The sequence below is a fragment of the Dipodomys merriami genome, unplaced genomic scaffold (assembly GCF_024711535.1).
Source record: "Dipodomys merriami isolate MVZ:Mamm:240054 unplaced genomic scaffold, mDipMer1.0.p SCAF_3, whole genome shotgun sequence".
NCBI lineage: Eukaryota > Metazoa > Chordata > Mammalia > Rodentia > Heteromyidae > Dipodomys > Dipodomys merriami.
Window position 1 is genome coordinate 115,336,145 of NW_027204492.1, and position 14,579 is coordinate 115,350,723.

A 14,579-nucleotide genomic window follows, 5' to 3' on the forward strand; every position below is an offset into this window, starting at 1 on the left:
AAAAACATGTTAAGAAACTACCTATAGTTATGTCTGTTTGGACCTTTGGATTTATGTTGATAACCTACTAGCATTTTTGGAATTCAAGTTTACTTGTGAATCAGCAGTATATTCTTATGGTTCAAAATGAGAAGGAATTAAGATATAAAATGGGAATGGGCACATGGGACCTCTGTCCTGGTGTATCCCGGTCTCTCAAGTGATATTAGATTTGTATACCCCTTCATTATTTTTATGCAAACACATGAAAATATATACTCAATCCCCCACCTTTCTAAGCAGATTTGTACCTTACTATTTTTACTTAGCTATAAATACATCTGGAGATCTCTCTATTACAGCAGAAAGCATTCTCCTTTTTTACATAACTGAGCTATATTTCATGGTAATTTTGAAGCACTTATAGACTCATTTCTTAAAATTTGCTTATTCCATGTGACATTTTAAAAGAGACATATCAAAACTAGCAGTAGGTCAAATAATGTACACTAGTAAGACAATGCCTTTCACTTGCCATAGTAAAGTTAACACTCCCTTTTGGTTTCTTTCTTAGTCTTCCCAACATACTGTATATAAAATACCCTGATCATAGAATCCTTAATATTATATTTAAGTATAAAATTAGTAAATTGTGTGTGAGTGTGTGTGTGTGTGTGCGCACATGTGCACACACATGTGCACATGCACACGTGCATGCACAGGCACTACTAGTACTGGGGCTTGAACTCAGGAATGGGTACTATCTCTTGTTTTTTTACTTAAGACTAGAATTCTAATGTATAAGCCATGGCTTCACTTCCAGTTTTTTTGCTGGTTAATTGAAGCTAAGAGTCTCACAGCCTTTTTGCATACACTGGATTTCAACTGCGATCCTCAGATCTCAGCCTCTTGAGCTAAGCATTTTCATTAGCAAATCTATAAGCATTTTACAAACATGTGCAAGTCACTCTTACCACTAGATATACAATATTTATAACAGGATTTTCAAGACTAGAAGGAAGAAAAGAAAACAGGGATGAGAATGAGAACACAGGCTCAGATGCACAGTTGAGTCCCAAGTAGTACAGGTGGGCAGCATTTCACTGCGAAGCAGTAGGGGTACAATAAGCAAGTCATGATGGGATAGTATAATCTGTTGAATGAAGTATACAGCAAGCATTTCTGTGATCATCCATATTTGACATCATGTGAAGTATAGCATAGTTTTATTCTTATTCTGTCATTATTCACTAAATACTATCTACTGTGAGTCAAAGAGGTTTAATACAGAGGGGTTTTGCCCTGGAAGAATTCACAAATGAGACACAATATAAAATTGGGCTCAATTCTAATGCAGTCTATACTAGACTACTATTGTCACTGTAAAGCTGCCTTCCACAATACCCATCTGTTTTCATGCTTTCAGATTTGCCAGATGGTGCTGCTCCAGGTGAATCTAGCTTCTGGGACCATTGGGCCACATGAAGTAGTTTTTCATCTAGTAATGTTAAAAGCAATAAAGAAATGCACAATTCTCCCCAAGGCTTTTTTTCCTCCTAAAACAGATACTCTGTGACAACTGTCCCTGTTCTATTAGCAAAAACAAGTCACTTGGCCAAAGCCAAATGACTATAGGACAGAGAGCACATTCTACCTCTAGTAGGATGAATTATAATGTCACATTGAAAGGGTTTGGATTTAGGAAAAGGTTATGAACTGGGAAATGGAGTACCATCTCCCACATAGCAAACACATGTTATATGTAGGGCCCATGATGTCTATAGAGAAAGGATATACAACTGATTGCCTTCTTCATACTTTAAATATGGCTAGAGTCCTGGCTAGTGGATCTTGGGTAGATAAAATGATGTACTTCAATGTTGGAATGGTGCTTACAAACCTTCCACTTAATCTTTCATCATTTTCCACCCCATATACCTGCTGTACACTGACATGTTGGACATCTTGGATCTTACTTTAAGAGTAGAGTGACTCTATCATCCAAATTCCCTTAAATGGCTTCATGCTGAGCTTTTCCATCCCATCAGGAACACCTCCTTGGAACTTCAAATGAGCAAGAAGTAAGTGATTATAGATTCAGGGGTTAATCTAAAAAATCACATGATCTCACATAAGATGTTGGTCCAGCTATTTAAGCCAGGATTGAGAGCTTGGAGAAGGGTATGTGGAACAAGTTTAGATTAAGAACTGAAACAGGAAAGATAAACAACAGCTTTCCAGGTGAAATACAGAAAGATAAAATCATTCCATCAAAATGAGGCAGTTATACAAAAGCTCAGAGGTGTGACATCTAAGAAGTTCAATGTAGTTAGAGGGAAACACATTTTTGGAGTGGAGGAGATAGGGATCATGCACATGTGTGACTGGGCTTGAAGAGGAAGTTAAGGCTGGGAAGGATGAATAAGAAGTGTTTAGAAATGAAGTTCCTGGGCTGGGAAGGTGGCTCAGTGTTAGAGTGCTTGTCTCCCATGCATGAGGACCTAGGTTGGATTGCTCATTACCACATAAGCAGAAAAAGCTGGAAGTGGTGCTGTGGCTCAAGTGGTAGAGTGCTAGCCTTGAGCTGAAGAAGTGCCCAGGCCCAGAGTTCAAGCCTTACAACAAGAAAGAAAGAAAGAAAGAAAGAAAGAAAGAAAGAAAGAAAGAAAGAAAGAAAGAAAGAAAGAAAGAAAGAAAGAAAGAAAGAAAGAAAGAAAGAAAGAAAGAAAGAAAGAAAGAAAGAAAGAAAGAAAGAAAGAAAGGAAGGAAAGAAAGAAAGAAAGGAAAGAAAGAAAGGAAAGGAAAGAAAGAAAGGAAAGAAAGGAAAGAAAGGAAAGAAAGAAAGAAAGAAAGAAAGAAAGAAAGAAAGAAAGAAAGAAAGAAAGAAAAAGGAAAGAAAGAAAGGAAAGAAAGAAAGAAAGAAAGAAAGAAAGAAAGAAAGAAAGAAAGAAAGAAAGAAAGAAAGAAAGAAAGGAATTAAGAAAGTTCCCAAATGAAGAAAATGTCATAGGGACCAAAATGGAAAAGGTGAGCACAGAAAATATGAATTTTGCCCTTAGGAGCCAGAAGAGAAAAGGAACAGAGATCCTGTTTGTACGTAGAAAACTTCTAAATTAACCTAAAAGTCCCAGCAATTTAAGTCCCCCAGACAGTGCACAGCAACGTGGATTATGGGCAATTCCCCTTCTCCAAACAACTATAACAACCATTTCCTTCCTTGTTCCTCCAAGTCAAGCAAGAAGACATCTGGGGCATAACTCCAACCCAAAGGAAAATTTCAGTACTGGGTAGAAAGAACAAAGGACAGTAAAATATACCTTCAGAGAAGGCACCTATTTGTTTTACCTATATTGGGATTTGAAGGTTATGTAGTCTTTGTCACAAATATTCACCTCCTTTCAAAGCATCATAGACAATTAAAAAACAAATGAGCAAATATGTGTTCCAATAAAACTTAGTATATAAAAAGTAGCAAAATATCACAATATAACACAGTAAATATGATCACAGAAATAAGAAGAAAAGTAGAAGTACATGTATCAAATGGGCTATGGTTTGCTAACCTTGGCCCTTAGTTAAATGTAGGGACATTGCACTGAGGCACAATTCAGCACATTGAGGGGCTTAGGACAAAAGGAATCCTGTATGTCACTCACTGCTAATTGCTCCTATCCCAGGGAAAAGAATGGCTACTTGGACTATAGCAGGTAAACACTTAGGACTGGGTTAGAAAAGCCCTTGTGAAATCATCTTGGTCAGATATGTGATCCAATATAGAATCAACACTGCAAACCAAAACTAACCAGGTGGCTACAGGGTCTGCACACAAGGGTGTGACCAGTTCATTGCACCAGTTAATACACGATTGTACTCATTGCTACAGTCCTTAGGCAAATTTCAGCATTAATTTTGTGAACTTTTGTCTGTTCCTTTCTTTGTCAAATAATCATCAGTACTTATTTTTAATTAAACAAATCTCACAACACTTAGGAAAAATAACCAACATTAAAATTAAAGCCCTGTAGTAAATTGTCATTATACAGAAATTATTTTCCTTTTTGAAATTTAGGAATACTTTTCTTTTTCTTTTTTGTCAGTCATGGGACTTGAAATCTGGGCCTGGGTGCTGTCCCTGAGTACTTCTGCTCAAGGCAAGCATTCTACCACTTGAGCAACAGGGCCACTTCTGGTTTTCTGGTGGTTAATTGGAGATAAGAGTCTCACAGAATTTCCTGCCCAGGCTGGCTTTGAACCCATAAGCCTCAGATCTCAGCCTCCTGAGTAGCTAGGATTACATGAATGAGCCACCAGTGCTCAGCTTAGCAATACTTCTTTTTTTCATTGAAATTATTATGATTTCCCACCATTCAAAAGGGACTTCCTAAAACACTGCCATCCATAGAACTTCATTTTAATGTAATTATAACAGTGTTGAACAAATAGCAGAAAGATACAGATTACTTGGAAGTAAAAATTGATGACATTCTAACCATCAATCAAAGAAAAAAATAAGCTTCAAATTTCAAAATAGAAATCAGAAGGGCAGGCAATTAATTTCCAACATTTATCATGTATACTCCCTATATTCAAAAGTATCAATCAGCCGGGCACCAGTGGCTCATGCCTGTAATCCTAGCTACTCAGAAGTTTGAGATCAGAGGTCTTGGTTCAAAGACAGCAGAAGCAGACTCTTATCTCCAATTAACCATTCAAAAACTGGAAGTGGAGCTGTGGCTCAAAGTGTTAAAGTACTAGCCTTGAACAAAAGAGCTCAGGGACAGCACCCAGGCCCCAAGTTCACGCCCCACAACCAACAAAAAAAAGTACTAATCATAATAATTATTTAGCTAAACAAATGTATTTGTTTGCAACAAGTAGCAAATGCATGGTATATTACTTTACTCCATAATTATTTAGTAGGGTATTTATTACGTGTCAAATACTGTAAAGCATATTTGAAAATATGTTTCTGGAAGAACCACTCAGGCATGAAACCATCCTCTTCTCTTTGCCAGGAATAGTATGGCAAAGTTAACTTTATTATCTAAAACTCAGGTTTAGATTTCTTCAAGACAACTTTCAGAGCATAAGTACCTAATGATCTAAATTACTCAGAATCAATGTTTTTGTTCTAAAGAAATAAAGGCAGTCTGTAGTTGTTCTAATATTATAATGCTCTGAGTCAAATTCTAAGCAAATGAAGTTCAACTCCACTCCAAATTTATCCAGCCTCCAATGAAATCTACTTATCTAGAAATCTTTCCATTTGGAAACAGATTAATGAAGGTCATTTGCCATGAGGACCAGATGGCTCTAGTGTACTGTAAGGAAATACTCAGCATTCTCCCGTTGACTTGATTATCAGTTCACCAGTACAGGCCTATTGAGTTTTTACCACTATTATCGGCCATTCTTTTTCCACCCAAGTTGAACTAGAAGTTTAAAGGTCTCTAGAAGGGGAGCATTACATTTAACAAGTAACTCTCCAGACCAAAGAAAGCTGGTAAATTAAGTGAACAAAGAATAAGCATGTATTTTTTTCCAAGTATAATGATTCCCAGTCTGTCAATTATGACCCATTTTAATGGCTGGTTTTGAACAGGTAAATAATTTGAGATCATAGAGGTTTGCTTGCTTGTTTTTGTTCTATGTCAGTTAGTATTGGGCCTTCCAATCAGGGCCTTGTGCTCTCTCACTTGGCTTTTTCTATCACTTGAGCCACAGCTCCACTCTGGGCTCTTTGCTGGTTAATTGGAGATAAGTCTCACAGATTTTCCTGCCTGGCTAGCTTTGGACAACAATCCTCAGCTTTCAGTGAGTAGCTACGGTTATAGGCTTGAGCCACTAGCACCCAGCAAGAACTTGTAAGTTAAAACTTATGATAAATCCTACACTAATTATGAATGAGAATTAGTGAATTTGAATACTTCACATACTCAATTTGACATATGAGTAATGTGCCCACACGTGAGCTGATAATGATAACAAAGAAAACAACAGCGAAAGCACTTCTTAATTGAGGGGTCAGTACATATTTTTCCATAAAAGATGGTGAATATTTTAGGCTTTACAAGGCATAACATTTCTATGGCATCTGTCCAACTCTGCTGTTGCAGAACAAACATAGCCACAGACAATGCATAAATGAATGAGCATGGCCAGGTTCCAATAAAACTTTATTTATGGATGCTGGAATTTTAATTTCATGCCATTTTTCTTTTGTTTTGTTGAACCATTTAAAATGAAAGAATCTATTCTTAGCTCTCAGGCTATACCATAACAGCCAGCCAGCATATCGGCCATGGTTTGCCAACTCTCTGCTTTCACCTTTTCCTAATGTTCTCTCCTTGATCTAATTACCTTTCAAGGTTAAAGATCATCTGATGAGATATGGGTGGTAAATTTTAGGATGGTAGGTTTCAACAAACTCAAAGATACAGTCTCAATTTTTCTTATTGTGTCAAATGTGAAACCTGTGGTTTGAAGATACTTCCTTAAAATCCATTTGTAGAAGGTAGGGTTGTAGCTCAATAGTAGACTATTTGTCTAGCATGCACAAGGCACCAAGGCCTTAGGATCTATCCACACAAAAGCACAACAAAGAAAAGAAAAAGGAAACTAAAAAGAAAGAAAAGAGGAAAAGAGAAAAAAGAAAAGGGGAGGAGAGGAGGAGAGGAAAGGGGAATGGGGAGGATGAAAAAAAAAAAGAAAAGATACACATTTTGAATTCATCAATAATGCATATCTCTCAGAGCAAATGTCCATGGTAAAACCAAAGTAGAAAAATAAAGTTGAAGTGTGTGTGTGTGTGTGTGTGTGTGTGTGTGTGTGTGTGTGTGTGTGTGTGTAAAAGCAGAGAATGAACAGTTGGAAAGTCTATAAGCAGAAAGCGCAAATTTGCAGGTCATGCATCTGAAGTATAAGTAAGTTTTCCCAAAGCTAACAGTCTGTACCAAATCCTGAAAGCAAGAAGGTGAAATTCATTACCCTAGAGAAGGAGACAAAGACAGAGACAGAGACAGAGGGAGACAGAGAGGGGAAGGTGTGAAATGGTATAAAGCCAGCTAGATGCCTTTTCCCCATAAACTGCTGCAAACCACTGGACTTTTGCAGCTGCATGCTAGCAACCCCAGGGAAACTCGAGTTAAATATTCCTAAAACAGGAATCTAGTTCTGTTATGAAACTCTTCATCATTTCACCTCCTGACAGCCACAAAATCAGCACAACTCAGAAAGGACTCAGAAGATGAGCAAGTAGCATTTTTAATAAAATTCCAATCCAGAGTCTTTGGAGGTTTTTCCTAGCTAGCCTCTAGAGCTCACTATTAGCAGGAATATTGATGCAATTACTCAGGTAAAAATAGAGGAGATGAGAATAACCTTTTGTATTTCTTCTTTAACTTCCCCTTTTCCTTGGGAAATATTTAATTCTAAACAATGTAATGGTAAAAAAAAAAGTAAGCACTTAATAATCTAAATATCCATTAAAATCTAATGAAGCCATAAATATGTAGTTTTTATTCTATTCAAATTCAAGATATAAGAAAACCAGCACACTTTGTTTTGACAGGTATTAGTCACTTCTCTACACCATAAAATAACCCTTGCAAGTGTAAGAAAATGCAAAATAGATCATCTCCAAATTTACCTACTAATAGAAAAAAATCACCTTTCTATTGATAGTACCTAATCATCTCAAATTGTGCCATTTTCTTAACAAAAAGAAATGAAGCCGGGTACTCCATTCATGAACACATTGCTCAGTTTAATAATACCCTTATGAGTTTGGGGTTTCAATTCACATCCTCCAGGAAAAATGGGCATAATCATATGTTTTTCTACCAAACTGCATTTCTTCTAAATAGTACATCTGCTTTACAAATGGAATCGCCAATACAAAAAGCAGTAACAATAAAAAAATATATGCCTATTTTGTTACTATTACTGGTTTATAAAGCACTCATCTGTAATGTTCTCATCTACAAGAATGGAAAAATGATATATAACTGCTACCAAGGAAACAGTGAAGTAAAAATGCATGTAAACTACCAAGCAGTTTAATAGCCAGAAAATTAAAAGAATAAGAACAAACATCTTCAGATAGAACTGTGACAGACTATACCACCCACCATAGATGCGGTCAAGGGTCATAGCTCACACAGATGGCAGAAAGGGTCAGAACTTCTTGCCAGCTATCCCAATATTTGGCAGTCATTTTTGAGTGTTTATCACAAGATGGCACTGGGTTCTTGAGAGGCTATTTGAATTTCAATTTGTATCACAGATTCTGTGAACAAATGGTTAAATGTAGCCAAAATCTGTATTTTACTAATTCCAATGTGGACTAATATTCTCTCTGAATACTCTAATTACCACTATCTTAACTCATAAATAAGATACAGTAAGTAGCAGTTACAGTAAATGCTTATTGAAGGAACACTGAGTAACTCGTTTCCTTGGAACCCAAGACCTAGGATAACTGTGCATGTTTGCCTGTAAACCAAGAGAATTTTAAACACTCAAGTAACCACCACGATCAAAGTTAAATCCTTTAGGAAGATTATCCATTCTGAAATCGGGACAATCCTGCAACATAAGCACTTTCAGAGTTCGCCTTTAAGGAAGGAACTTGATTTCTGTAACTGTTTCACACACATACAGACACACACACACACACACACACACACACACACACACACACACACACACACACACAACACTTCTTCAAGGACAGAAAAGAGCAGCTGCAAATGTGTGTTTCTGCAGGCTGATGACCCTTATTTCAAGTATCTCTGTTTTGATTAGGGAGCACATCCTTGAGTTCACACTGAGTAAAGGATGAAATCTTGGAAGTGGTGCTGTGGCTCAAGTGGTAGAGTGCTAGCCTTGAGCTGAAGAGCTGAGGGACAGTGACCAGGCCCAGAGTTCAAGCCCCATGACCGACAAAAAAAGAAACAAGGATGAAATCTTGAGGATGGAAGATTTCATAGCCAGCACATATGGCTTAGGACCTGGACATCTTCTTTCTCTAGAATAAACACTCTAAGCTGGAAATGAAGATCAGGGATTGAGCACTTGCATAGCATGTGCAAGCCCCTGGGTTTGAAGCTCCAGTACAACAAAAAATAAACACTTCAGATCAGAGTAGGGAAAGAAAAATAATATAATATACTGAATTTCAAACTTCGGTTAAAATAAGGTTCCACCCCTCCATTACAACAGACACACAAACATACAAACACACACACACACACACACACATTTCACTGATATCCATTTTATTCACAAAACCCAGTTTCATGAATACTATGAATCTATCCTAGTGTATAGTTAAGTATCAAACACGTTTTCACTGACTTCTTCACCATGGCACGGACCTCCAGAATTCCAAAGTTTAAGGGCAACACTGAGGCTCTAGATATTTTGTCTTACTGGTTTGAAGCCACCAAAAACTGTATTGGTTACTTTCAAGCACACTGTTGGCTGAACTTCAGTGACATTTCTGTCCATTGCATAAAGGATACCATACCATGGCTGAACTGGCCCACAGCTGTTTCCCAACCATGGTTCATTATCTGACAGCTGTTAGAAGCCAGCCATAGGCAGAAGCATGCAGGAAGTTAATAGAATAGTGGTGTGAAGCCATGGCCGTCTATGATATCAGCAGGAAACCAAACCATTTCCCACACTACAATCACCCACTGCCTTAACACATCAGTCTTCTGATCTGCAGGGACCTCTCGTGGGCACCACTAGGAGGCACATATATACCCATCACCAGAATAGCTCAACGCTGTCCAGAAGATGTGACATGGAGTCCCTTTCCCTAGGGAAATCTGCTTAGGACCTGAAGATTGGCCCTGGGGAAGTAGAGGGCAGGTAGAGATGAGCAGGAAACCCCAAGAGTTTTAGATGTGAGAGGGAGGCCCAGCTGAACTGCACTATCCAAACAAAATGGTTTTGAAGTACCTCAAATACATGTAGCAAAGCCCAGTCCACATAACTTTTGTGCCTCTGGCTTTTGGAGGCTGTATATCCTTGCCTGATGCCATCAACACATCTCCTAGTGATACTACAGAATGAAACAAACAAACAAACAAAAAAAAAAAACCCTGGAATGATTCTCTCCATATTTCAAAGCAATCTTTCAGTTGCTACCTGGAAAACTCCAATGGTCTGTCTCCTGGATACCCCTTTCTCAGACTCCAGGGAGACTGGCTGGGAAGGGTAGGTGGGCACTATAATCTAAGATCTTCTCCCTAGGGCTTTCCCCAGGCAAGGCCCCAAGCACAGGAGTTTACTTTGTGGGCTCAAGGATGATTTGGGAGGTAGAACAAGACAGCAGCTCTGACCAGGGACTATCTAGCTAGGTGGTCTCAAAGTGGCAATGGTTCTCTTCGGTCAGTACTGCTCCAATAACATGGCTACTTGAAAGCAAATTCCTCAATCTTCAAGGCTTAAGAAGTATATAGTTACTCAAAGAAAGTCTGAAAGTCTTATCTCCTTTACTTTGTTCTCTGGGTCACTACTGGGAACACAAACTGACTTTTTGCAGAGCAAGGAGGTCTAATTTAGAGGGTGGGAGGAAGGGGGGTTCTGTACTTTAAGTCCCTACTGCTTGCAAAGCAAGTACTGAAGCACCAAGTACTTCTGGCTTTCCCGAGGAGCAGCAATTACAACCAGCTCTGCTTGGCCCTTAATTGTCTGGGTGGCCCCAAGAACTACTGGGTTCTCCTACGGGGAAAAAAAAGAAAAACTGCCTTGAATATTGGTGTGTGCGTGTGTGTGAGAGGGCATGTGTCTTTCTGTGTGTGCGTGGTTTTCCACCCGTGGATGCACCATTCCTAGCAGCCAGGAAGAAACAAGTTGATCGAGTAGCCTGTGGCTACGTGGCTTCAGAATTGCCATTACCCCCCTCCCCCCGCCCCAGCTTTTGCTTCTCCCCAGTCTCCTAAAGAAAAAGAAAGAAAGAATCCAGCACTAAGTTGCCCCACGCAGGCGACAGCCCTGGGAGTCCAAGAAACGCGCGCAGCCCCTACCTGGAAAGCTTTGCATTCTTCACAAAGCTGAAGACATCCATGCGGGAAGCCGGGGGCCGGTGCCCGGCCGCTCCGTTGCCCCTTCTCACGCCAGCACCAGCAGCCTGGCCAGCCCCATGACCGGGACCTCAGTGCGCCCAGGGCTCATGCGGTGGCGGTGGCGGTGGCGGCGGCGGCGCTGGCGGCGGGGGCCGGGGCGGACCTGCACCTGCAGGCGGCGGCTGCTACCCCCCTCCGGCCGGGCGCTGCGTGTGCATCCCGGAGCAGGACCGTGGATGGGCGGCCCGCATTGGGTAACAAAAACAACAACTCAATGGAAAGCGAGCCAAGCAGGGTTGGGAGAGAGACTGGGAGACTAGGAGACCCCGGAGCACAGCCTAGGTCCCGTGCCCCGCCCTGCTTTCTAAAGCCCTGGGAGACTGCCTGACGTTGCTGGGAGCCAAGGCCGGCCAAGGGGCGCTGCTCACGCTTCCCAGTCCCGAAGCCCCTGGACCCCAAGCACGGAGGAGCGCGGACTGAGCCGGGAGGTGGCGGACCGGCTTGGCACGCGCACACGCACCCCTCACAGCACTGCAGCTGCCTCGCTGCCTCCTTCCCCTCTCCCCACCCCCACCCATGGGGGGGAGAGAGGGGGGAGGAACGGACACTCTCCTGTCACCCACTGCGTGGGGCTCCAGATCGTTCCGATCTGGGCTAAGGGTCTATGGCATGCTGAAAGAACCTTGAACCCTATACTCCCCCCCCCACATACACACACTACCTCCTTACAATCAAGGAGTGGGGGGCAGCTGCAGACTCCCTCCAAAGCCTCGATTTTTGTTCCGTAAACAAAACTAGCGATCTGGAAGGAGCAGGGCGGACTGGAGATTCAAATTGGAAAAGGAGATGCCTGGGGACGGTGCAGACTGGATTGGAAGAACAGAGAGACATAGAGTTACCACTGCGCCCCCCACCCCCACCCCACCGCCCACCGGCCGCCAGAACCCGCTGGGGCAAGCGGTGCGGTGGTGGGGTGGCTGGGAAGGTGTGTTCCGAAGAGAGCCGCACCACGGCAGGGGCGGGGGGGGGGGAGGGTGGTGGAACAGGCACTGGAGGCTGAAGAGGGGAGCAAGGGATAAACACAGCCGCTCCGGGCTGGAGGAAGAGTCAGGTCAGGGTCCCAGGAGCTCCGTACGGGGGGGGGGGGGGGGTCCTAGGGTTTGGAATCCAAAGGAAGAGAGGGATGAGAATGGAGATCTGGCAGGCAGAGCAAACAGCAGCTTTTGCAAATTGAGCGGTGGGTAAAGACTGGAAAGGGAGGAACAGGGTGAAGAAAACACACACACACACACACACACACACACACACACACACACACACACAACCTTGAGAGAAACCAAAGCACAAACAAAACACTACACACTCACCTAAGGCAGAGTAAACTCCAAGTTGCAGCCATTTAGAACTCCTAGCCTTCTCTTTTTACATAATTACCTTGGATAATCCCCCCTCCCTCCAGCTCATTAACTCTGTTCTGTCTCCTGGGAGGCTCCGGCTTCTTTGGGCCCTTTTCCTTCTTCCTTCTCTGCAAGACTCAAGGCGTCTTCTCCTAAATCCTTTATAATTTCTCCCCAGAGTCTGGTGAAGGTCAGGTAGCCACACAAAAGTGTGCGTTCTCCTACCCTGCAGGCAGCATTCACCTGGTGGCAGGACCACAGCAAAGAGCAGATACCACCCGCCGAACCATTGCAGCCACTGGCCAGCCACAGCGTCTAGCTCTCCAAGGGGATTAAGGGAAAGGAAATAGGTTTAAACTTCCCAGACTTCTGCTTCTCTCTAGCTCTGTTGTTATATTTAAAGACTTCAGTCTTCAAGCCTAGTACTGGCGTGTTATTTTTAAGGCATCTTCTCCCAATTTAAACGTAAAAATAGGTAGCATTCTGTACGATCGGAATGGTTCAAAACTCGGTATAAAATTACATAGTTTTTGAATATATAGAAACAATTTTCCTTCGGCTTCTTGGAAGCAGACTAGTTGTAAAAAATAAAATTGTAAATTTGGATACTTCTAATGGACCAGAGGAGGCAAAAGGGACCTTGGCTTTTGAAGTCACTATTGTTTGTGTAAAATAGTCATAGTTTGCATCTGCTCTGGGCTTTATCATTTTAAGCCTTTTTGCATTTGAGTCTCATAGCAAGGAAGGCAACATGTTGGAAAGAAGAGAAACCCTTTCTTTTCTGCACGATCTAGCTATGCTCAATGTACCAGACAAAGGCATAGAGTTAAAAAGAAAAAAAGCAAACATGAGTCAGATAAGGCTACTTGTCTGATCCAAACTTTGCAAAAGCTCTCGATTTTTCTTTGTGCTAAAAAGTTACACTCCTACAGAGGCCAACAAAGCCCTAGATGCCTGGACTGTCCACTTACCAACCCTACTACTAATCTCTCTCTGCCTCTTTCCCCTATCCCTACCAGTCACTGAGTTCTAGTAACAGGGCTTTCCTTGCTTTTCCCCAAGCTCTGAAAGTATCTTCCAGCCTTGGGAACCAAGCAATGGTTGTCTCAAGACTTCAAATATGGGCATGGTCAACTCTTCACGCCATGAAGTCTTCATAGAAATTCCACCTCCAAAATGTATCTTTGAAAGTCCTATGTAAATTTGCAAGAGCTTCATACCCTAGACTCCAAGTCTGCCTTAATGCTTTGTTTGCTTGTTTGTTTTGTTTCTAAAGGACACAGTGTTTATCATCTACTAATAATATTGTATATTTTGTATCATTATCATTGCTTGTCTGAAGCTTACCCAGAAATGAATGGTCCATAAGAGTAGAGAGCATTGTTTATTTTTGTTTTCTTTTGCACTCACAGATCCCAAAGGCTTTTAACACTTCCCTGGATATAGAAAGACGTTTACAAACATTATTGGATAAATTGCGTACTCATTAAATTCATCTGCCAAAGCAAAGCTAGTCAAGCATCCCCAGAGAGTCCAGATGCCTCTATGACCTCATGACTGAGGCTTGTCACTTTCCCAGCATTCTGTCTCCTTCTGTCTCTGCCTTACTTTCTCTCTCCTGCATCCTTTGTCTTCCTTTGTGTTAGTAATAGTAACAGTGAAGTTCCTCTCATTCTCTTTAGGTTATTTTTCCCCTTACTTTTTCTGCTCTTCTCTAAGAGAATAGCCAACAACATCTTGCTATATCTGAGTCAACATCTGGCAGCATAAGACCAGCTGTGATGGTGGTGGTATCTGTGTATGTATGCACGCAGAGGTGAAATAAAGCAATCCGTGAGGAAAATGTACCTTGAAAAAGTGGTTTCTCTGAGAACAGAATAGTCGGGGTGCCCTTTTTAAAAAAAGAATACCCTATTAATCAATAATTATTCTAAAGGCTGGGGGTGTGGCTCAGCGATAAAGTACTTGCCTAACATGCAGAACTCCCTGGGTTCTATTCTGAGTACAGAAGGAGATGAGGATTATTTCAGATATCCAACAGTTAGTTGTTCAACAGTGAACATGACAGGAAATAGGCATTACATTTGCTTGAAAAGAGAGTGCCTCCCTTCAAGACATCTGGTCT

At 41.4% G+C, this 14,579-nt stretch overlaps 1 protein-coding gene across 6 annotated transcripts in view; it reads right to left on the bottom strand.

Moving 5' to 3' along the window:
• Positions 1-12,739, bottom strand: part of Frmpd4 (FERM and PDZ domain containing 4) — a 493,982-nt gene extending 481,243 nt beyond the window's left edge. For 2 of the 6 annotated variants that reach the window (XM_070040873.1, XM_070040875.1), the window contains exon 1: positions 11,019-11,478. In XM_070040873.1, the coding sequence (XP_069896974.1) occupies positions 11,019-11,059 (41 nt within the window). In that variant the 5' untranslated portion in view covers positions 11,060-11,478. Of the gene's footprint in view, positions 1-11,018; positions 11,480-12,424 lie in introns of those variants that run through there. The other 4 variants (XM_070040881.1, XM_070040879.1, XM_070040874.1 and 1 more) reach the window with 3 other exon arrangements.
• Positions 12,740-14,579: the final 1,840 nt, after the last annotated feature.